This window comes from Rutilus rutilus (assembly GCF_951802725.1).
Source record: "Rutilus rutilus genome assembly, chromosome: 1".
Lineage (NCBI taxonomy): Eukaryota > Metazoa > Chordata > Actinopteri > Cypriniformes > Leuciscidae > Rutilus > Rutilus rutilus.
This window is the reverse complement of record NC_140209.1, coordinates 53649317-53673222: the sequence shown is the minus strand read 5'-3', so window position 1 is coordinate 53673222 and position 23906 is coordinate 53649317. Positions and strand designations below refer to the sequence as shown.

General features: G+C 38.6%; 1 protein-coding gene across 2 annotated transcripts in view; it reads right to left on the bottom strand.

Annotated features, from left to right (window-relative positions):
- Positions 1–23906, bottom strand: part of aatka (apoptosis-associated tyrosine kinase a) — a 57002-nt gene that overhangs the window by 16166 nt on the left and 16930 nt on the right. Inside the window, exons 1-3 of one of the 2 annotated variants that reach the window (XM_084417327.1) lie at positions 22747–22964; positions 9983–10116; positions 1568–1709 (exon numbers count right to left, since the gene is read on the bottom strand). In XM_084417327.1, the coding sequence (XP_084273453.1) occupies positions 1568–1709; positions 9983–10027 (187 nt within the window). In that variant the 5' untranslated portion in view covers positions 10028–10116; positions 22747–22964. Of the gene's footprint in view, positions 1–1567; positions 1710–9982; positions 10117–22746; positions 22965–23906 lie in introns of those variants that run through there. The other variant, XM_084417326.1, reaches the window with a different exon arrangement.

Here is a 23906-nt window from a genome sequence, read left to right as displayed (position 1 = left end):
GGCATCCAAGATGTAGGTGTCTTTGTTTCCGCAGTAGTTTCAATTTTTATATTTTTAGGTCAAACCGTTCTTGTCTGTCAGTCATATAATGCAGGTCTATGGTCACTGGCTCAAAACACAAGCACAGAGTCCAAATTAAAACAATTCCCCATCGTCCAAATGAAACAATTCCCCATCATAAGTACACATTGATGGCCTAAGACACGAAACGAGCGGTTTGTGTGAGAAAACGAACCGTATTTATATCGTTGTTATCTCTTGAAAACAGCACACGTCCAAATGATCTGACGGCGCGGGCGGGTATAGATATATACATAGATGTCGCCTTGGCTACTGCAGTTCATTGGAACGAAATCGTAGCCAAGCGACATCTAGTGTATATATCTATACCCGCCCGCTGGCGGGTATAGACGTATACACTAGATGTCGCCTTCGCTACTGCAGTTCATTGGAACGAAACCGTAGCCAAGGCGACATCTATGTATATATCTATACCCGCCCGCGCCGTCAGATCATTTGGACGTGTGCTGTTTTCAAGAGATAACAACGATATAAATACGGTTCGTTTTCTCACACAAACCGCTCGTTTCGTGTCTTAGGCCATCAATGTGTACTTATGATGGGGAATTGTTTCATTTGGACGATGGGGAATTGTTTTAATTTGGACTCTGTGCTTGTGTTTTGAGCCAGTGACCATCGACCTGCATTATATGACTGACAGACAAGAACGGTTTGACCTAAAAATATAAAAATTGAAACCACTGCGGAAACAAAGACACCTACATCTTGGATGCCCTTGAGGTAAGCTAAAACATATCAAAAATTAATTTCAAAGTGAACTATCCCTTTAAACTACCACTGGTCCTTGGCGATTACGTAATAGGTGGGTGTGGCTCTGAGGCTCCGCCTTCTTTGACGTGAAAGTCGTCTTTGGTTAATTTCTTCTGTTCAGTCCGTCGCAGTCATTCACGAGTAAAAGCATGAACACACTGGAGAGCTGCTTTATACTACAAATTAAAGTTGAAATTCTAATTGAAAGCGTCAATGCGCTGTTTGTTTAATGTTTAATACAGCAAAGTTGCTTGCTTAGTTTAAAGCAGTATATTGTATAAAGGGGTATAAAAAAATGCGACTGGACTGGACTCATGCAAACATATCCACGTCTCTATGATCAGATGCTTTGAAGCTGAAGTTTTCTCACCGCTGTCATTTTTGTTGTGTGTTTATTTTGTTATTAAGAGGAAAGAGCGCAGCACATATTTACATATTCAACTAATGCAGCTCTCAGCAGTACAGGTGGCGTTGGGATGTTTGCTAACACTATATCACTGCTTAGCGATTTCAAACTTCTTTGAACTTTTTCGAACTAAAACGGACTTAGTATTAGGCAGTAAGTCTACTTTAAATCATGTTTTCCATTAAAACATGTCAACTTGAGCAGCCTTCTCATGGTTGGCTACATGTTGAATCACATGACCAGCACTGGTTCCATGAAAAAACACATTCTTCAAAACATCTCCTTTTGTGTTGGGTAAGTAAACAATGAACAAAACGATACAATTCTTACATGACTTGCCGGGCTGTTTGGACACAGGTAGTGAGACCTCCGTGAGAGGCAGGATATAAACCTCGGGGTCATTCTGAGAGCTGGGGGAGGCTAAAGTGGAAAGGTTAGCTTGGCCCTCCTCCCCCTCTGTATTTTCAAACTCCTGCAGGGAACAAAAGCACAGAGAATCAATGACACAATTCAGACACAAGCAGGAAATTTAGAGTGACTGTATTACTTCAGCACTATTACTTTATGCATTCTGGGAAATTAATATGGAATTTTAATGGTCTCTTTTGTCACAGTATGATGGCAGATGAAAGCCTCTCGTGTGTTATTTCTTGTATTGTGAACGCTGGATGCCACATTTCGAAAATTGAGCAATCATTTGCTTGAACCCAATAACCTAAGGGTATTCAGCTCCCACAGCTACACATATTGGCTCATTCTCACACAGTCTGACTATTGTTGAGCATCTGTGTCGGGGAATTGAATTTTAGTATTGAATCTGTGCCATAACCAACGTGAATTCAAGATTTAGATTTTGGTAGTAAACAGGATGCAAAATTCTTATATATATATATATGTATAGTGACGTATGTGTGTGTGTGTGTGTGTTTCAACGAAAACCGCGCATTAATACAGAACTGCTTCAATCAGAATCGAGTATTCAGACAGACCATGGTATAACTTGAATTTAAAGTAAGTAATATTTCAGTATTCAAAATGCTGTCTGCAGAAATTTGTATTTAATTTGAAATATTTCATTATATACAGTATTTTTTTTTTTTTTTAGCTTTATGTAAATATTGCACATTAAATCACTAAATTAAAGCTTCTGGGAATGTCCTCTAACTATATTTAATCATAAAATGTAGAAAGTAGTAGATGTAGTATTTTACAGTAAAATTACATATAATGACATTTTAAACTATTTGTTATTTATTTGCTGTTATTGCTCTTGCTTTTGGTTATTTCTGCTGCTGCAGAACAAGTACAGGAACTTGCTACTGCCAATACATACACGGCACACTGCTGTGAGCAAGTAAGACATGCTGTTGCTGTACAATATAGCGTGCAGGAATTACCCGTAGCAGATCCATACAGGTGGAGCTGGGAAAGTTGGAGGGTTTCTGAAAGCATGCTGCACTGCTACAGAAAATACTGGCCATGTATTTGAAGTTTGAGCAGCGAACTCATTGGCTACTGATACAGCAGGAACCAATCAGCTGTGCCCTATAGAAAATGATCTGATTGCAAGCAGATTGAGTTGAGGATCTATGAGCCTGCTCCATCTAGAGTTTCATGACAGAACTTTGTATTTTTACTGTAGCTTTTTTTAGTCTTTTTTGTTTAAATTACAAACAAGCAAAAAAATACATTGTATTGTATGATGTAAGATGAAATTTGTGGCAGTTCCAATATTAAGACCAAAGTGTCCCTTAAGTGTCTTTGTTTTATATCAAGTAAGATAAAGGCATTCAGCCTCTTTCCATAAGTTTTGCTGTCGACAGAAAGGAGCAGTTGTGAGCATCTGCTGCGTGACTGTAATGAACTTCTATTAATTGTAATTCATGAAATTCTTTTTCTGTCAATTCAATTGAAATTCCAATTGAATTTACATTCCTATACTCATGAACTGAACGGGAGACAGTTCTTCAATTGTGACTTTTGTCCCTAACTTAAAGGAAAATATTTCTCTGTGCTTGCATATCCTCATATTCATTGTATGTCTGATTACAATGAACAGCACACTCTTATCTTATGCCGTAGTGCCTCTCCTATTTTAAGAAGTGCAATCTTTCAGTTTGTAATGTTACAATTGTTCTCTGACTAAAATCGGATTTGCTGAGGTAGGAAAAACAGCAGTTTCTCTATTTTTCAGGCATAAGATGGGAAGATCGCCTTTTTCCTGCATTAAAAGTAGCTTTGATTGTGTATACAGCATTGTATGAGACAGCTAGTTTATTTAATTCTGGTACTAGTTGTGTGTAGTTTCTATTTGTATTATAAAATGTAATCTTCTTTTGCCACTTCCAATGTAAAACAAGCTCTCAATAGAAAATCTTTACTGAAATCTTTACAGGGTGTTTATCATCGACAGTGAATGGCTGTGAGGCAAACTGATGCAATATCATTTCGAACCACTTGAGGGTGCAAAGTAATTTTCTTAATTCACACAGTCCATCTAAATATTTCATACTTCAATCTGTTATTCATTCATTATGTGTGCATTACTAAAGTGCTAACAGGACATATTTGAAGAGGAGGGAGCAGTTTATCTTTATTCACCGGCAGTCGATAAAAACTTTAATTTGAAGTGAGCAACTGCTTCCATGCGTTTCATGTGCATGATGGATGAAGAGAATAACACGAGGCTGGAAAATGTTGGCCTGCTCCTCTCTACCACATCCTTTTAAGATTTCAAGACATTTATAATGTTACAAAAGATTTCTATTTCAAATAACTTTGAACTTGCTATTCATCAAAGTTTCCACAAAAATATTAAGCAGCAAAAATCTTTTTATTTCTTTATTCATTTCCCCTTATTAATTGTCTGTATGTTAGTTCAATAAGAACTACAATATTGTACAATATTTTAACAATCATGCAAATACAACTTTGTTCGAGTCCGACTCTGTTCAATATGAAATTCTGTATGTATACAGCAGTGTCCAAAAGTGATGTTTCCGGTCTAGGGAAATGTACATATTCACCCTTTATTCAAATATTATAAAACGTTTGTGAGATTTTGTAAGCGTATTGCGTAGTTGTGATTGGAGTCAGTTGTTTTATTTGTGATAACGCAATAAATTGTGCAGATAAAAATTTCGGTCAGGCTAAGAAATGATGAACATGCAAAAACAAGAGAGAACCAACAAAATATTAATAGCTTATTATGTTGTAGTTTTTTGTTTTTCTATGCCATTTATTTATTGCATAGTAAAATAAAACATGCCGTTTACCTGCATAATGGCGTGGTTATGGCATCTACCAGCAGAGACTTAACTGTCAAAGCTAAACAGTCAAATGTACTATGACAAATGTCTATTGACATACATGGACAGTAGACAGCAAGTGTCCATGAGAAAGCATGCAGCATGTTTTTCAGTGCCAGTTTGCTATTGGCACAGGATGTCAGACCCTCGTGGACTGCAGCCACACAATCAGTTTCTTCCCAACAGAACCTCAAACATCTTGATGAAAAGTACGCTAGTGTGAAGCAGCCAACTCATTTCAATTAGACTCCAGCAATAGTTGTAGCTCCGGGGAGCGAGGGCTGTTTTCCATTCAGGAAGAGCAGCTGTCTCACTCCATCAGCAGTGTGCGCTTCTCGTTCACAATATAAACACACACACAATCCCTAAAGAGGCTTTAGTCACATTTAATACCAACATGGCTGTCTGTTACAGAGACACATGTGAAATCAGGATGAAAAGATGCGGTCTGGTCCCACATGCTACTGCAAATGCCACCCACTCCTTGGCAATGTTACTGGGCATTATTTGAGAGATTTATTCGGCATGTGTTCCCTTACAGAAACATACTACGGTTCTACCAGGGTACAGTGGTTGTGCACCATTCAGAATTGAGATGCCTTTTAAATGTCAATTCAGTTATTGAATTTCAAATATGGTAAGCAACAGGGGACTGAAATTAAAACAAATTAAACTTAATTAGGCCTATTGCCACTATAGAGTGGAGTTTAATAATAATTGTATTATTTCCAGTCAGAAAATATTTTACATATTATATATCTACATATCTACATATCTAAATATTTAGATTAATTAAAGGTATAGCGGAGGATTTTTTACTTCCGGGTGGATCACCTATACTATTGGTCCTCCTAATTGTCAATCATTCTGGTGAATCAATCAAACTTATTTTTAAAAAGTGGAGAGGGCGGGTCTTATCTAAAATTCGGAAAGATCCTCCACTATACCTTTAATTAATCATCATTTGTCAAAATTAATGATAAGTATTTATAAGTATTTTGCTACAATTATTTGAAGTTTTACTATATATCACATTAGTATGGAAGCTTGTTTCCGCCACTGAATAAAACATTTTAAAAGATAATTGCGACTTTTTATCTCACAATTGCGAGTTTACATCTCGCAATTCTGACTTTATTTCTCAGAATTGCGAGATATAAAGTCAGAATTGTGTGAAATGAAGTCAGAATTCTGAGATATAAAGTCAGAATTCTGAGATATAAAGTCAGAATTGCGAGATATAAAGTCGCAATTGCGTCTTATAAAGTCAGAATTCTGACTTTTTTTCTCGCAATTGCGACTTTATATCACGCAATTCTGACTTTATATCTCAGAATTCTGACTTTATATCACGCAATTCTGACTTTATAACACATAATTGCGAGTTTATATCTCGCAATTCTGACATCTTTTCTCGGAATTGTGAGATATAAAGTCCAATTCTAAGAAAAAAGAGAATTTTTTTTTTTACAGAATAGTTTATATCTCACAATTCTGACTTTATAACACGCAATTGCGACTTTATATCATGCAATTCTGACTTTATATCTCCCAATTGCGTGATATAAAGTCGCAATTGCGAGAAAAAAAGTCAGAATTCTGACTTTATAAGACGCAATTGCGACTTTATATCTCGCAATTCTGACTTTATATCTCAGAATTCTGACTTTATAACACGCAATTCTGACTTTATATCTCGTGACTTATTTCTATGAGAAATAAAGTCAGAATTGCGAGATGTAAACTCGCAATTGTGAGATAAAAAGTCGCAATTATCTTTTTTTTTTTTTTTTTTTTTTTGTGGCGGAAACAAGCTTCCATACATTAGGGCTGCACAATATTGGAAAAAACTGCAATAGTTTTGCGACCAGTATAGTGTGGGGTCGACAAACGTCATGTATGTCATGATGAGATAAGGAGATAATAAGATAAGAGGTAAACCACCTTTACCATTGTCTGCAAATAAATATAAGCTGACACCTGAACAATAAACTTTAAAGAAGCTTGACCTCAGATCAGATCCCACAGATGTGCATTCTCGACTGAAAGGGCTGAGAATCCTTGACGGCGCTGATAGATAAAGAAAATAATCGAACCGATAAATATTGCAATATGAAGAAATACAGCAATGTTCACGAGATGACTTGAATAGCTATATTTGGAATTAATTAATCATCCTAGAATGAGTGGGGTGTTTTTTGTTTGTTTTTTGAAGAGTGCCAAATGAAAAATAATTGAAAAAGCTGGAAAAAGAATACAATATTAATATTGATGTCACCACAAGTCTTATTTTTTATGGAATACTGCAGTATTTATTATAAATCATTTATCTGTGCACATCTTTTTCTTTTTTTTTTACATGCAAAATAAGGCGGGACAACCTGTCACTCACACACTGTAAGATAGCAAACCACAACCATCCAATCAATTATCCATGGACAAAATCAAGTCCTATATATTTTTTTCTTGTTCGTGAAGCCGAATATACGTCACAATAGGTGTCGTGATCTTTTTGTTTGTCTTTGGAATTTTGTTTCACTTCCTGTGTCATGTTAGTTGTAGTTTTTCACCTCGATTTGTTCCTTGTTCCTTGTTCCTGTTTTGTGTTCCCCATTGTTTCCCATTGTTTCATATATATATATATATAGCCCTTGTGTTTCTCTTGTTCTTTGTCAGTCATTGTTTTGGCCTGTTTTGGTATTGTTGGTTGTGTTGGATCTCCCTTATTCTCTGGATTCTTCGTGTCCTGTGTCTCCCAGTCCTTTGTTTTCATTTTGTTTGTTTATTTTCCTTTGGATTCTCGCCTCTCCTGTCATCTTCATCCTCCCTCGTAACGTAACGATTAACCTACAAATGGATCCAGCAATCCGTTTAATTGGCGCCATCAAGGCATATAGAAATTCCCTTGAGGACCACACCAGAGACGTTTTGGACATTGCACATTTAACAGAATTCCCAGATTTCCTCATTGACTTTTATTACTACAGACTCAATAATCATTTCCAATCTATACTTCTCTGTGATGATCCTTGAGGGTCGCTGGTTGAATTCCTGGGTTACACCCTCCAGTTAAGTGGATCCCCCTTCACTATGGTGGAGGTAGAGGAGGACCCTTCCCCTAAACACTTTTTTGGTGGGAGAGGGGTGGGCGGCTCTGTGCCTTACTCCCCTCCAGTGCTTCCAAGTCTGGTGCTTTCAGCACTTCCAAGTCTGAAGGTCTCAGTGCATCCAAGTCCGGTGGTCCAAGTCCGGTGGTCTCCGTGCATCCAAGTCCGATGGTCCAAGTCCGGTGGTCTCAGCGCATTCAAGTCCAGTGGTCCAGAGTGGGTGGTCCCAGTACTTCCATGTCCAGTGGTCCCCGAGTCCGGTGGTCCCGGAGGTCCTCCCACCATCGGCTGTGGTTCCTGTCATGGCAGCTGCCATCTTGTGTATTTGGGTTACACACACTTCTCCAGCTTCTCCCAAGGCACCGTCAACCAATACTGATCCTCTCGAGGTGGAGCCAACTGCTCCTGAACCCTGTGCCTGCCCTGTTATGGCCAAGGAGCCCACCTTTGAACCCTCTGTTTGCCCTGACACGACCACGGAGATCATCTTTGAAGCTTATGTCTGTCCTGACACGACCACAGAGGTCGTTCCTGAACTCTCTGTCTGCATTGACATGGTCATGGAGGCCATCTATGAATGGAAGCCCTCCAAGCTTCCTGTAATGACCACGAAGGGCCGTTTTTAACCTCTCCGTGCTCTCTGTTTTAGCTCAGCCGTGGTGGTCTTCATCTCCATCTGCTCTGCCCTGGCCACTTGCTCTGCCCTTGCTCCCCAATCTGCCTCAATCTCCAGTCATGCCTCCTCTCCATGGGCCTCTGGATTCTTCATGTTCTGTGTCTCCCAGTCCTTTGTTTTCATTTTGTTTGTTTATTGCACATCTAGATGAGCAGTGCCACTCTGGAGCACACATACTTATTTCATTAAATCGCAGTCTGCGTGATATGACAATTGCACTAATATCACAATAACAATTTTATTTAGAAATGTACAATGTACTAATAACACAATTAGAGGCTTAAGTGCTGGTTTAATGAGCTAGAAAGAGGTGGTAAAGCTAGAAATTCACACACAACAATGCACATCTCTAATTTGCTAGTATCAATCCCACCTCGGTCCATGTTTTCTGTTACTTTCTATAGAGGTCAGCTTGTTTTCTGTTTGAACACCCATACGAACATGGACAGACTCTCCACAGGGTGGCATCCCCGCGATTTGCACAGATAACCAAATGCCATGGTAATTATCTGTGCCATTGTGATCCCTGGACTTGAATCACGTTCACAGTCTGCCACAGACAGCCCAGTGTGGGACAGACATGGACAAACCATCCACCCACTCACAGAGTCACTAAGAGCAGACGATCCTATTAAAATCAGACAGTACAGACGCCGGGCTTTATGAGCAGCATATTAACAGACTGTAGCTGTGTGCTGCGATGGGTCTTATGATGTGCCATTCTCCCACTGTTGCTTTCATGAGGACATAAACAGCCTGTTTATTCTGATACATTAATCCTCAACTGTGTGTACCAAAACCAAATCTAATAACAACTTATCCCTCAGTCTGTCTGTTCATATCTCTGTCAAACATCCATGCTCCCTCAAATTATTGTTCTTGAGCTAAACCTATTTCTGTTAGGTTCAAAATCACCCCATGTATCAGAGCCATGCTGGGTTCGATGTGCCATACTTCACAAAGAAATGCTATGGCTCTGTTCCTAAACTTAGTGAGCTGCCCCGCTGCCTACATGGGCAGCTGTCTTATAACGCAGCATCCCACCTGAAATGAATGCGATGCATATGGGTGACTCCACTTGAAAAAGCTAAGCTAAAATCACAATACTCAGATATATTATGATGCATAATGTATGACAGCATATCAAGACTTTTTAGATTGGTATCTTTATACTGGATATACTCTACCAAACATCTACCAAACACACTATTTGTACCATGATGCTTTGGATTCATAGTTTATTTCAGAAATGCACAATTCAGGATGCACAATACAGAAGTAGCTAAAACTATGATGGTCAGAATTAAGTGGAGGCTTTAATCTTCTAAATGAAGTAAAAAAAAGATTTTTTTGTTTTGCACTGGAAAGCGCCGCAAGATTGACGTTTTCTTTGTGAGGCTTTGTAGGTACAGTACATGCGTACATGACTAGAAGGACAAATCAGACCTAGCAGGCAGAATGACATGATGTAATTCTGGGAAGAAACAAGGTGACATCAAACAAAAATGATAATAGGTTGCTATAAAAAAAGACTGAATGACGTGCCTATAAAACATTAGGATGAGGTGCCGGAGAAGACATTAATTTCTCATCTTCCTTTAATTTGGGGGGCTGTTTTGATGGATGAAATGACTAATGAGAACTGAGATCTCACCTTGAAGCTGATGTCCCCTTTCTTGCAGCACAGGCAGGCGAGCATGAGGAAGACAAACGTGAAGAGGCCAGAGAAGGAGACAGCCACCACCGCCAGAGAGGATGGCCATGACAGCTCACTCAGCGGGGAACCACCTGGGGTGCACAAACACACTTCAGTGCATGAAGGCTCACTGACAATGTTTAAAGGTGAAATGTGTTATTTATGTGCCTTTAGTGCATAAGTGGATCCAAACCAAAGATGTATTTTCCCATCTGTCAATAATCAGATCCATTTCTTCCCATTTATGGTTTAAAACCTGGTTACAATTTGATTTAAGGTGTCCATGTTACAGTTTAATTATACATTTAAGTACTGAGTAATAATAATTAACTACATGTACTGTCTAATGCCAGGATTAGGGTTTGGTTTAGGGTTAGTTGCATGTAATTATGAATAATTTATAGTTAATACTACAGTAACTACAATTTACATGTAACAAGGACACTGTAAAATATAGTGTTACTGACTTTACCTTTACAGTCCGCATGAAATCAAAATTGGCCCTATATGCACATTTCTAGCCTTGTGGTTAACAATTAATCCGTGCAAATTAATCCACAGAAGAAAAAAATGATGGTAAAACTTTACATTAAGGCCCATTTGTTAACATTAGATAATTCATTAACCAACATTAACTAACAATGAACAATATGTTTTCACTGCATTTATTAACCTTTCTTAAAGTTAGTTAATACAAATGTTCATGTTCATGACGTGCATTAACTAATGTTATCAGATACCACTTTTGATCTTAAAAATGTAGTAGTAAATGATGAGATTAACATTAACTAAGATTGATAAATGCTGTAGAAATATTGTTCAGTGCTTGTTTACTTTTCTAGCTAATTTGTAGTTAACTAATGTTAACAAATTAATAATTGTAAAGTGTTACCAACATGTTTGTCTTTGTAACCTTTAGTCAAAATCAGAAAATTTGCCAAATAACTAAAATACATTAAAACACCAGAAAAAAACCCAGACAAAATAGTATTTTCACTGTCTTTACGACGGTAGAGACTATTGGGGGCTATTAACAGCTGATAAGTCAATAACACGGGTTATCTAAATGTTTCATAACAGCATGTGAAGCAGCATGCAGCTGCTGTCAGAAATTTGATTTGGTGTGCATCACATTTGAACAGATCACCTGTCCATGAAGAAACATGATGAAACCAGCGCTAATGGAAGCCAAATCTGCTTCTTTTTTTTGTTGCGGTGAATCACTGAGACACAGTCTGCATGATGATGCAGTATAAGGTTTAAAAAACCTAGATATGAGATGACATTTGTTATTCATAATTAAAAGCAAGTTGCACAGTTTTATCATTTAATGAAGTGAGAGACAGCGAAATGGCTGTCAAATGAAAGCTGAGGGTATGCAAATAAGCTCTGCAGTTTGATTGGCTATAAACGTAAATTGAGAAAAGATAACGCAATCTTAAAGGGATGTTCCATCAAAAAACAAAAATTCTGCCATTATTTTTACCCAAATGGCATTGAAAACCTTTTTACTCAAATGGCATTGAAAACCTGTATGAAAAAAAAAATATATATATATATACATATATATATATTGCAGACTGCCTGTGCTGTTCATTCATCCTACACCAAAATGGATGGCAATTGACACTGCCAAGCTCCAAAATTGAAAAAAAGAACCATAAAACTTAGTCAATGCACCCTGTGCCCAATATTTCAAGTCTGAGTGCAGTGGTGGTGATGTATTTTTTTAGGCCAACCCGGAAGTTAGCTTCATCCTGGTTCCATTAACAAAAAGCCAATCGGCTTTATTCAATTAGCTTTTGGATTACTGTGGAAAATCTGGTCTGTGACAAACAATAGCTTATGATACTTACACGTTTTATTCAATAAGTTAATTTTTACAAATTAACACAACTTTTGATTGCCCAAATACAATCTCCAGAAGTAAAAAGCTATATAAAGACTATAAACGAACTACACCATGCTCGCACGACTTCAGCGTAACCTCCATTAAGCTTCAAACAAATTGATCAATCTTTATATAAAATGTAGAACAGTTTGCAAATTTTGAGTTAGAATACTTGCATGAGTATAAACACAATGAGGCTCTGAAAGCAGACTAGTGAGTAGAATGGGTTACCGTGATGACGTTTAATGTCCCCTATAGTCCCATTTAGCCACTTGTAAGCAATCGCCTTTTCAAGGCGCATAAAATCACAACAGAAAAAAAATTACGAGTGGGGCATTCCAGAATAAAACATGAAAATAACCCTGTGTTAATGTAACGAATGTAGGCCAGTAAGAGCTGTGCGTGTAAACCTGACTCGGAGCGGTTTGAGTAGGACCGGTTGCATTTGGTGCCATGACCCGGATGGGAGTGAGGTTTAGGGGCGTGAACATAACGGACATAGGCCAATAAGAGCTGTGCGAGAAAACCTGACTCTCCTGGCCACAAGAGGTTCGACACGGTTCGAATCGCACTCGGAGCGGGTCAAGTATGACCAGTTACATTAACCGCAGACCTTATTTCAGGCATTTAACCAAAAAAAAACGACTGACTTCAGGACAATGGATCCAGAAATGCAAACTCATTTCTGGACTTTAGGACTCGCTTCTGTAGCAATAGCTTAATGTGAAAAAAATATCTAAATTAAATGAAATCTTTATTGTAAAGATGCAGATCAATTCATGCATTTAAAAATCCAGAGACATAGGAACGACTAAAATCAAATTGGCTTATGCATAATAATTACACTGTACACACTAGTCCTACCAGATTTTCTGAAAAGAAGAATTCCGCCAGATAATGATTAATGAAATGTCCGCTTGAGGTAAAGTTGTTGCCATTTAAACATGCCTCCCAGCTGTCCAGTTTGATTGGCTGTATGCTAATGAAGCAGAAGCGATGGGACTCAGGCCAACAGCATTTAGGCCTTTTCACACTCTGTCATTATAAGGACACCGCAGGGGCTGGTGTCACATTTTGGACCACTGGGATTTAATCTGACTTTCACTGTAATCCTGCTGTCAGCAAGGGACAAAGACACACACATAAAGACACATGTTTAGCATGTGCTGTCTCTCTATCTCTCAGTTGAAAAGTGCATGAATATTCAGATCTGCGAAACTCTTCACCACAATGGCAATGTGTCCTGAAATGGAGGAAGTGGCTTGTTTTGCTGATATGCTGACACATGTCGCTGTGGACACCATGTTCCACATATGACGTCTGTCACTGCTCATGTGGGTTGAAAGGTCAATGTCTTGAGACGGAAATGGACATGGGATGGTATAAACACACACAAATATAAGAAAACAAAACTCTGATGGGCTCTGCACCAAAACATAAGAGCTGCCCTGCTGTATAATACCTACATAGGCAGCTGTCTTTGACCAAAAGGGTGTAACAACTATGGCTTCCTAATAAAGCTGTCTATATCTCAGTGGGTTTTGGAACAGGAGGCAGTGGCCAGTGACCGGAGCATGTGTGTATACACAACACCACATGCAGAGACACGGTCAGCAACGTGCAAAAGCATTTCTACCGCCCACTCCTGCGTCTCCATGGTAACAGGCTGGTTGCCTGACCCGTCATGTATTGCACTTCGCTTTTTATCAAATCTCTCCTCAGCCCCCACCTTTCATAATGATGACGCATTTCTGCTGATGCATTAACAGCTGCTCCTTCTATTTTCCTCTGCTTCTTTCATCAGGTTTCCCCCTCACACCCAAGCATTCTCACACAGTCTCCTAAACACACAGCTTCGCTTCCCTGGGGTGTAAGTGTATACACAGGAGATCAGAGCTGAGATGATGACGAAAGCAGGACGCGAGCTATTGAATTTAACAGTGAAACAGCTTTCTCCTGCTTTTCTGAAATAAGAGCACGCAGCACAGGTGTTCGGAATCGCATACTATCATAGTTCTTCTGCAATATGCAGTATGCAAAGTGTCTGCATGCATAGATGCAGTTGTCACCAAAAAAGCTGTCTTAATGAATGTTAATTAGGTGCTGACATTTAAAGAGGACATATTATGCCCTTTTGTCTTGATTTTGTTTTACCAGAATAGGATTTCATGCTTGAATGTACAAAAAAAAGAATTATTTTTCACATATTTTACATTGTTGCAGCACCTCTTTTCCCAGTCTGTCAGTAACGCTCTGGGGGTGCTTTTCCCGAAAGCTTTGATAGCAAACTATGGTCGCCAATTCCGTCGTCATCTGCATAGTTGACAGCATCGCAAAGTTGTGTGGTTGGAACAACAGCTCTCGAGCTGTGGTTAGAAGCATAGTTTCTTGTTTGCATGACGTGTTGACTTTTCTGGATCCTTATCTGGAGCAAAATAGTCAAGTCAAGTCATCTTCATTTATATAGCGCTTTTAACAATGTAGATTGTTCCAAAGCTGCTTTATATTGATAATAAGAAATTAAAGTAACAGAGATTGTTTTGGCTTTATAGCAGCTCTAGAAAGTTAGCTTGATTGATTCACTTCCGTCGCAACGATAATTAGTTATTAACTTAGGGGCCGCTAACACAACACCGTTTTAACAGAAAACTCTTAAGTTCTCTCTGCGCACTCTTCAAAAACGCGAACCAGTGAGAACGCAGATGGCGTGCACATGCACATTTACGAGTCTATAGGTATATGCGTTTGAATATATGTGCGCAGGAGTGTAGCCCTTCCCTACAAATCAACTCTCAACATACAAAATAAGCATGAAATTCAGAACAATCTATATCTTTTATTTTGAATATATATAATGTAATTTACATATTTTAGTAGCGCTGTAATCTCCCAGTCGATTAGTCGATTATTTGGTCGATACGTTCTGGCTCGACCAAAATTCTGATTGGTCGATTTTTTTGCCGCGTTCAGTGTTGCCGTGTTCATTTCATCAGTTTTGCCGCGTTCATTTCATCAGGTGGAAAGCACTAATTGCTAATGGGGGTGTTTTCAGAGCACCCCTGTTTCACAGGTAACAGTCTGTCTTCAGAACACCCCCTTTGATTTCACTTCTTTTGGATTAGCCCAACCCACTGGAGAAGAGAGACAGATTGAAGAAAGTAGGCTACTAGCAGGTTTGCTGAATATTATTTATTTAATTGTGAGAGCGTTTAATTCATAGTCAGTCAGTCCTCTTCTACCATGTCAACAAAGACATCGGCAGTGTGGCAGCATTTTAAAAAAAGTTAATAATCTATTCGTGTCTCAGCCGCGAAGTTGAGCTCCTATGCAGCGGTGTGTGCGAGCTGGACAGAGCGGCTGAAATGATAGTGTCTGTCAGTTGTTATAATACATATGACAAAAAACAATTGTCTAAATTATGTTGCATATTCCTCAAAAGTTCTTGTGATGATATCACTGGTTGACAACATAGTAGGCTACTATTTTCGGAAATTATAGGCTATGATATTGCGCAGGTGCACGTGACGCAACGCTGTCAGAGCCGACAGACTCGTGTGTCAGACTCATTTCAGTGCAAAATAATTAGGTCACAAACTATTTAATATAGGCTACTGCAAATAGCCTACTAGTTTTTTATGTTTATTTATAATTCATTTAGGCGGACAACAAGGCTACCAAGTACGGCGCACAGTGCGCAACTAATTAATTTAACGTTTATTTTTTTAACATAATTATTAGTCGATTTTTAGACGAAAATTTGAGGACTTTAGTCGACCAAGATTTTCTTTGGTTGATTACAGCCCTATATTTTAGTTTGTCAAGAGTTTTAAAGCGTAGTCGTTTTTGGATAGTGCGCATGTGCGTACGTTCTCTATATAAGAACGAGCGAATCAGTAAAAGCAAAATAACTGAGAAAATTTGAATTAGTACTCAGATGCCATGTTTGTAATTTATAGCAAAAAGTCTAGCATTAATTCGATGTCAAACAGATTCATTAAAATAAGTTATTACTCCACTACATGCGTGACATCAATAACCAACATGGTTGAACGACAAATTTGCGATAAATATGGTTTCGGGAAAAAGATTGTGACAAGCTAGTTGATTTTTTAAACAATGCATCGTACGAAGCAGCAAGTCACTCATTGTACCACAAACGCACCCTTGTTGAAAAGTAAGTATCAACACATTACTAACTCAACCCTTGCCCCTTTATTTAGCAAATGCCTTGGGCGGTAGGGATGTGAATCCTCACTGGACTTATGTCAACTATTCGATTCGATATCACAATGCATACTGCACATGGCTATGTTTTCGTCAATAAATACAAGCAGTCAGATATAAGTCCCTTTTTATTTGATCTGCTCAAAGAATGTACACTTCCTAAATGTAGTCAAACAAAACTTAAGTCTGAACACAGTAGACGACAGGAGCATTTAGAACTAAATACAAAAAGTGCATGAAACTGTCAAGAAGTGTACTTAAGTTACAATAATGCACTCGCACACACGCACACACTGTAAATGCATCTCTACTTTACTCGCTTTTGTGTTTCGCCTCCCGCGACAAGCTCGTATGTGATGAATAACGTCAGAGAAACGTCAATAGGCTACAATGGCTATAATCGATAATGGTCTATTACTGCATCAATGCAGAATCGCCCATCGTGATGCATCGTAGAAACGATTAATTTCAACACCCCTATTGGGCGGGAATTATTTAAATGAGGCGTATTGTGACATGTTCATTCCTCAAGTACAATCGAGGCGTTTCAGGGAGTTTTGAAACAGTGGGCACTGATATAGAGAATAACTCTCTTTAGAGTGACTTTAATTATGCAGAGCTTTTTCATGCTCAATCAACAGCATTACACACTAAAGAAAGTTCAAAATGTTAAAAAAGAGTTTTTCTACCTGATTTAACTTATAAACATGAGTTGTGTTGGTATTTAGGTTTATTTGGATCGAAAGGCAGTACAGTATGTTAATTATTTAGCTCGAAACACAAGTGAAGATATTTTTAATGAAACCTAAGAGATTTCTGTCCCTCCACTGGAAGTCCATTACACCAAAGCTTTGACGCTTCAAAAAGTTAAAGTTTAGGCTTTAATTCACATAAACACTGATCAACGCACATCAAAAATGCTAAATGAAAGCTCAACCATTGCTTGGGTGACATGCGAGAACAAGCCACATTGGCTTTTGCACGTCAAGCCAGTACAATTGTGCTTCCATTTGCCATATTTAATGTGCTACATGTGCATTGATCAATGTTTATATGTAAATAAAAGCATGAATGAAATCTGTGTATTATATAAAGCAATCGAGTCTCTTCAAAAGACTTCATATGGTTTACTTTCTGATGTCTTTATGAACTTACTGAAGAAAAGTTTTGGTGTAACAGACTTTAACAGACTTGTAACAGAAATCTCTCAGACTGAGTGAGTAGATAGAGCAGTCACTGGGGACATAAGACATCCTGTTCACTGTGACTCACTCTACTCATGGAGGATTTCACAAGATAGGGTTCCCTGCATTTTCATACCAATTTATCCTCTTTAATAGGTCTTGCCACTGAACCCAAAACTTTATTTTGATCCATTTTAGACATTCTACTAAATAAGTAACTTTGCACCTACATTTCAACTAACTCTCATTACAGTATTAGTAGACTGTCTGCTTATTTTCTGCTGACACTTTATTTCGATGGTCCAATTTAGACATTTTACTGACTATAAGTAACTTTGCAACTACATCTCTACTAACTCTCATTACAGCATTGGTAGACTGTTAGGTTAGGGTTAGTTGTTAGAGTTCGGGTTAGTAGAATTTGACATGTAGTTGCAAAGTTGTGAAGTTACTTGTAGTCAGTAGAATGTCTGTTGGCGGAGCATCAAAATAAAGTGTTAGTAAAAATTAAGCAGACAGTCTACTAATACTCTAATAAGAGTTACATGTAGTTGCAAAGTTACTTAGTAGAATGACTAAAGTGCAAAATCAAAATTGTGTTACCAAATATTTTTCTAGTCTGCTCTTTTCATCCAGGTTACACAAAAAAAAGTATCTATTAAACCAGCATTATTACATGTTTAATTGTAGCTGTGAAACCTGACAGAGTTTTCCCTTACTTTGATGGACATTCCCATATTACGTCTCGTTCCCACTGTAAAAAAAAAAAATTTGATCTATTTATACCCAAAATAGTGATGACTGACACTAGCTATGTTTCCATCCATATTGTTATGTGCATTTTGGGATATCACATTTAAAAAAATTGATGGAAATGCCAAAATGGCCATAGATTCTAAAAATGCACATTAAAAATGTATACGCTCAATTGAAAAACAGAAAACAACAGAAAAATGTATCAATTGACAGCCCTAGTAGTTTTATTAAAAATTGTACATAAAACAAAGTTTATTGAAGTATGTTTTAAATTTTTACTTCAGAATTTAATTTAATGTTTACTGTGAAATTTGCTAGCAATTTCTGATTGAAAATTGTTTCAAAGTAAATCCTTGGGAGTGAATTCAAGTTGCAAAATGCATTTGTAAGCATTAACTAAGAGTGCAACAGTATTTAGCTGTAGTGTGTATGTGGCCTAATTTTATGAGCACCCTGATTCTCTTTATTACAAAGCTGTTTAAACACAGAGATGGGACACTTGAGATGGATACACAAAGTTGCAGTTTCAGCACCCTCTGCTATTGAAAAGGGGCAGTAGGAGAAAACGAGGGAAATAACTGATTGATATAGAGAGAAGAGCCCCTATATCTTCAGCTGTCCTAACAAACCCAATGTCAGAACTTGCACGTCGCAGCCTCTATAGTGAGTTCATGGTTTACGTGGTCCAGTCACAAAAGTTTCTATTTGATGCCAAGCTATGTCGATTTAGCACTGTGCTGATTTGCTGAAGTTACAATTAGGAGATAAAATATAAAAGCGATAGAGCAAAGTGCGGAGCAGTAAGCAAGAGCATCCAAACAGTAGCTAAGCAGGAAGCAGGGCTTCTACATGTAGTACACTAACACATGTGGAGCCTGTGGTAGCCACTGCTGTGTTCTGATGACAGGCAATGCTAAGAGGTGCTGCTAATAACACAGAGTGATTGCAGAGAGCCTCAGGTGCTGTGGCTGCTGTTAACCTGTGCTGTGTGAATGTCCTCCAACTGCACAGTGACACTCACAGTGGTGCAGTGTGGCTGCGTTACACCTAATCTGTCATCCCAGATGGAGGGTTACTCTAGAAAGGTTTAAGGTACATTATATACCAATTACTATAAAACATAATAGGTAGCCACATCCAAATATCTCAGTATGGATGTAATAACATAACATATTCTGATATCGCTAAGTTAGTTTTGGATTACCCCAAGGCCACATAAGTAAGAAGCACATTTTCACTTCGTAAAAAAAGGCAATTTTATATATATACACATACTACCATTTAAAGGTTTGGGGTTTGTACGATTTTCAAAATATTTTCTAAAGAAGTCTCACGTGATCCTGAGACCCAGCCGATGTGTCCAAAGTTCCCACTACCCCTTTTAGGAACCAAGTGGTGAGAACCTCGGGATGAAGCAGTCCCAGCCTTTTCGTTGATGTGTCCAGTACTCACCCTGTGTGTTTACGTGGACCACATGCAGAGCTTCAGAAGCTCTGAGCAGCTCTTTGTCTGTTTTGGCAGATAGAAGAAGGGTCTCCAAACAGAGGATGACCCATTGGATTGTGAATGCCATTGCCTTGGAATACCAGCCCAAAGGCGTGCCGTGCCCCTTAGGAGTGTGTGCACACGCCAAGAGAAGTGTTGCATCCTCCTGGGCTCTAGCAAACTTTGCCTCTCTAACAGACATCTAGAGCAGCAGGTTGGGCGAAACCCAATACCATAGCGAGATTTTATAATCTCCAGGTTGAGCCAGTTTTGTCTCGTGTGCTATTGTGTACGAACAGGTAAGACAACGGGCCGGGTGTACCACTTACACACAGCGCCTTTCCCCTCACTGAGGTGATAACGTGCACTTTTTTGTCCATGTGAGTTCCCTGGACCGGCAAACCCTGGATGTGAATTTTCCCTCACCACCCTGCGGCAGTCGAATTCAACAGAGGAGTCTGACGCCAGGTCCAGTACTCCTGGTGCATGTCCTTTCAGCCTGTATACTTGGGCTAGTTGCTCCATATGTAGTGATTCCCTAATGGTAATCCTATTTGATGTATTGTCCACAGTATGGTGTCCCTAAAAGTAAATGTTTTGTAGTACTTCCTCCTACTACCGCAGGGATCTCTTTCCACGTGTATTACATCCTGGTTGGTAAGTTCATGTGAAGTATTCTCCACATATTAACCACCCTTAAGGCACGATGTGGTCTCCGTTAGCGCTAATTCTGGAAAGCTTTGTTTGTTTTTAAAGGAAGAAGAGGTAAAAAAACCGGCTGAAGCGTCCTTTTCCCATGGTAAGTACAACCCTCTCTGTCCCTGCGTTGTACGAGGGACTACATGGCTTACGTGGGGCATTCAGTAGTGCGCTTGTTATCCGGCACGCAGGGGCTTGCCGACATCTGCACCACCAAAACCTTGTAACAAGGTTTAGCTGCTGTGGTGTTTTCTCTTGACGACCTTCAGTAGTTTCAGTAAATCGACAGCACAAGTCTAAATGACTGACAGATAGGGAACGTCTCGGTTCCTGTTGTAACCTACGATTCCTGATGAAGGGAACGAGACATGGTGTCACTCCTACCACAACTCTGAACTGCCCGCTGAAATGGTCGGGACACTGTCTCGGTTCCTCAGTACAAACCTGAATGAGTGATGCACGCCGGCGCCCTTTTATACCCGTATGTCCGGGGGAGTGGCATGCTTTCCAATTCTCATTGCCCTTTTCTCAAAGAATCAGAGGTGCTCCCAAGTATGACCCCTAGTGTCAGTCATTCGACACCATGTCCCATTACCTCCATTCATTCCCTCTACAACAGTAACCAAGACGTTACTATTACAATCGGGGCCGGCACAAGCTCAACTGCCGCTCTACTACGCGCTTACTTCACACTCACAATTGAACACGATCTTTGAGATGCATGTGAAAGATTAGGGGATTCGTTTATTCATAAAATTGCACTAAAGAAATCGAAAGATTTGGGAGAATTCCTGGCAGGCCGCTGATAAATTGGGCTGGCAAATTGGTGGTAGCTCTAGTAGCGGTGAAGCGACGGTGTGCAAGCAGTAGTGATCGCGAAGTGAAGCTTTCTGAATAAGTGAAGCTTTCAACACAATCGTATCGGAAAAAGGTTCATTACTCGAAGCTTTTCAAATCAGAGCTCGGCGAGGACCTCTGCTGGTGAAAGTGAGGGAAAGAGATGTGTAGCAAAATGTTTCACAACCGACCAACGCATTAATCTTAGAAGCAAAATTGAATGAATTAATGAATTAATGAACCAATATATTAAATACATGACAACAATTTGTTCCATTTCATACTCCAAGTAACTCAAAACAATAAAGATAACATTTTGTTTTCTGGATGTGGACACTTTGTAAACAAATAAAACTCATGAATAAATGTAGGTGCATGCACACAAAGACACAAACACACACACACACACTTTCACATGATTGTAGCAACTCGCACCAATAAACACCTAAACTCTCACAATACAATAAACTCTCCTAAACTCTCACAATACAATTCATTCTCATAACTCTTGCAATACAATAAACAGTTCAATGCAACGCAATACTCCTTAACAAACCACAAGGGCGCGCCCTGTGTCGCGCATTTTTAAACCTTTGAATCAGAGTACGAAGAGTACGTGGGTGTGTGTGAAACGAAGCTTCGGACGCCATTGGTAATGTGATTTTGATAGAACGAATCAAGCATCGATACAAAGCTTCACTGAAAATCACAATAAGGTGAGCTACATGACTTCTCCCCCATTTTCTCTCACACACACATACATAAGCCTTCCTTTCAGAAGAGCGTATTAAGCTTTAAAATCATTAGTCATCACCAGCAGTAAAAAGTCGTCATATTTTATATTCATGTCCGGATAACAGATTGCATGTAGACTGATGCTGCTCTAAGAGTTGGGTGGGGTGGGGACGGGGACGGGGCAGGAGTGGCACTACTATGTATGAAGGAAAACTTCATTTAGATTTAGAATAACTAAAGGGGTGATAATGTGTTGATATTGTTAATGTGTAGAGAATTCTCTCTCTTTCTTGCACCCTGACTGTGCTGCCGCCCTAGGCGGTTACATGGCTCGCCTATAGGCATACGCCAGCCCTGATTACAAAGCATTATTTTATCTTAGAAAGACAAAATAATTCAAAGTTGTAAGGTGTTAGGCATGGAAGTTGAGTCAAATGTGATGCAAAAGAAGGATATGAGCAAGTCAAGTTGGCTTATTTAAACCAGGAATGAAGCAGCAAGTTATTTTAGCTCACAGAGAACGAAACAGCACATCCAAAACAGGAAGGGAGAGTAGACTGGGGTCCATTTTCCAAAACATTATGACACAGGAGGTTAGCTGGTGAAGCAGTGGTATAAAGAATGTAATGGGTAAATGTGAATGTGTGCAGTGTGAATAAGAAAGCGGATGGAGGAGAGCCCTCAAGGTCAGGACTGAAAAGTGCTGTTGTAATATTCAGCACAGCATACGAAAGCATTGTGATTTTTCTTATTATGACACATAATGTTTTACTTTATAAAATGTCCTACTAGGACTTTATTAATTTAAGTACAACAGATTTCATCATCATTGTCGCAACTATTCAAACAACTCTTTTGTATTGCTTTAATACACTCTCACTCTCTGCAGATGAATGTTTAAAAAAACCTACCAAAAACAACCCCGGTAGTCCTTGAAATTCAGAAGCAGGTGTTGTCCAAAAGACATATGACTCCCCACAGACCTTCAGACATGGACATTAATTCCAAAACTCATCAGCCAGGAGCCCTTCAGGACGAGAGCTGGGCTTTATGAAGTAGTGGCACAACATTGTTGTGGCATCAATAAGTTATCGCCTCGTCCTCTACAAGGAGTGGACACTGTCTGCGAGAGAGCGTATTTTAACAACGCCGGACCCCAATCTCGCTGATGCCTAATAGGAAGGAAGAACAGAGGGGAGGGGGGCCACCTGTGTCCCTATATTTAGCCTCCATCTCTCTCTCTCTTGCCGTTTTTCTCATGTATACGCACTCTTCCTTCTCATGCCTCAGCACAGCATAAGTTTCCAGCTGAGCTGTTCTTTCCCTCGTGTTTGTACACTTTAAAAGCATGCGAGCACACAGACCCACAATGCCTTTCACCTCTGTGACCGGGTGCCGACAGATTTGCAGAGTTGGTGATGTGCCAATCTTGACACTACTGCAATAAAACCTCCTGTAAGGGAGGGATGCTTTCCGGGGTTAAGTTAAAGCAAAAAATGTTTGTTTTAATTTTGTTTACCTAATTAAAACTTAAATAAAATTTGTAAAAACTAAATTAGTAAAACTTTAAAACTGTAAAATTAAAATAAAAAATGGAAAATATAAAAATAAAAACTGATTCAAAATACTAAAAATTATATATAAACTATAAATAATTAAAACTTAAATAAAATTATTAAAAACTATATAGACATATTTTTTTTAAAACTATTAAAAATGACAAAAACACGCAACAAAATTTGTAAAACATAAAAATGGAAAATAGAAGATACTAAAAGATACTAAAATAACACTGATACATTCTTCCAAACAAGTTTTATTTTAGTATTGTTTATATACTGTTATAGTATTTTCAGTTTTCTTTAGGTTTTAGTAATTGGTAATTTGCTTTTTATTAGATTTAGATTACATTTATTTTTTATTTCAGTTTTAGTCATTTTAGCACTTCTTTAACTTTTTTATTTATCTAACTGCCAGGGCAACATTACACATTTTTCTTGAAATCTTTTTTTTTTCAGTTAAAATATTAAAATATTTTCATCTAATATTTATATATTTTATTTTATTTCAG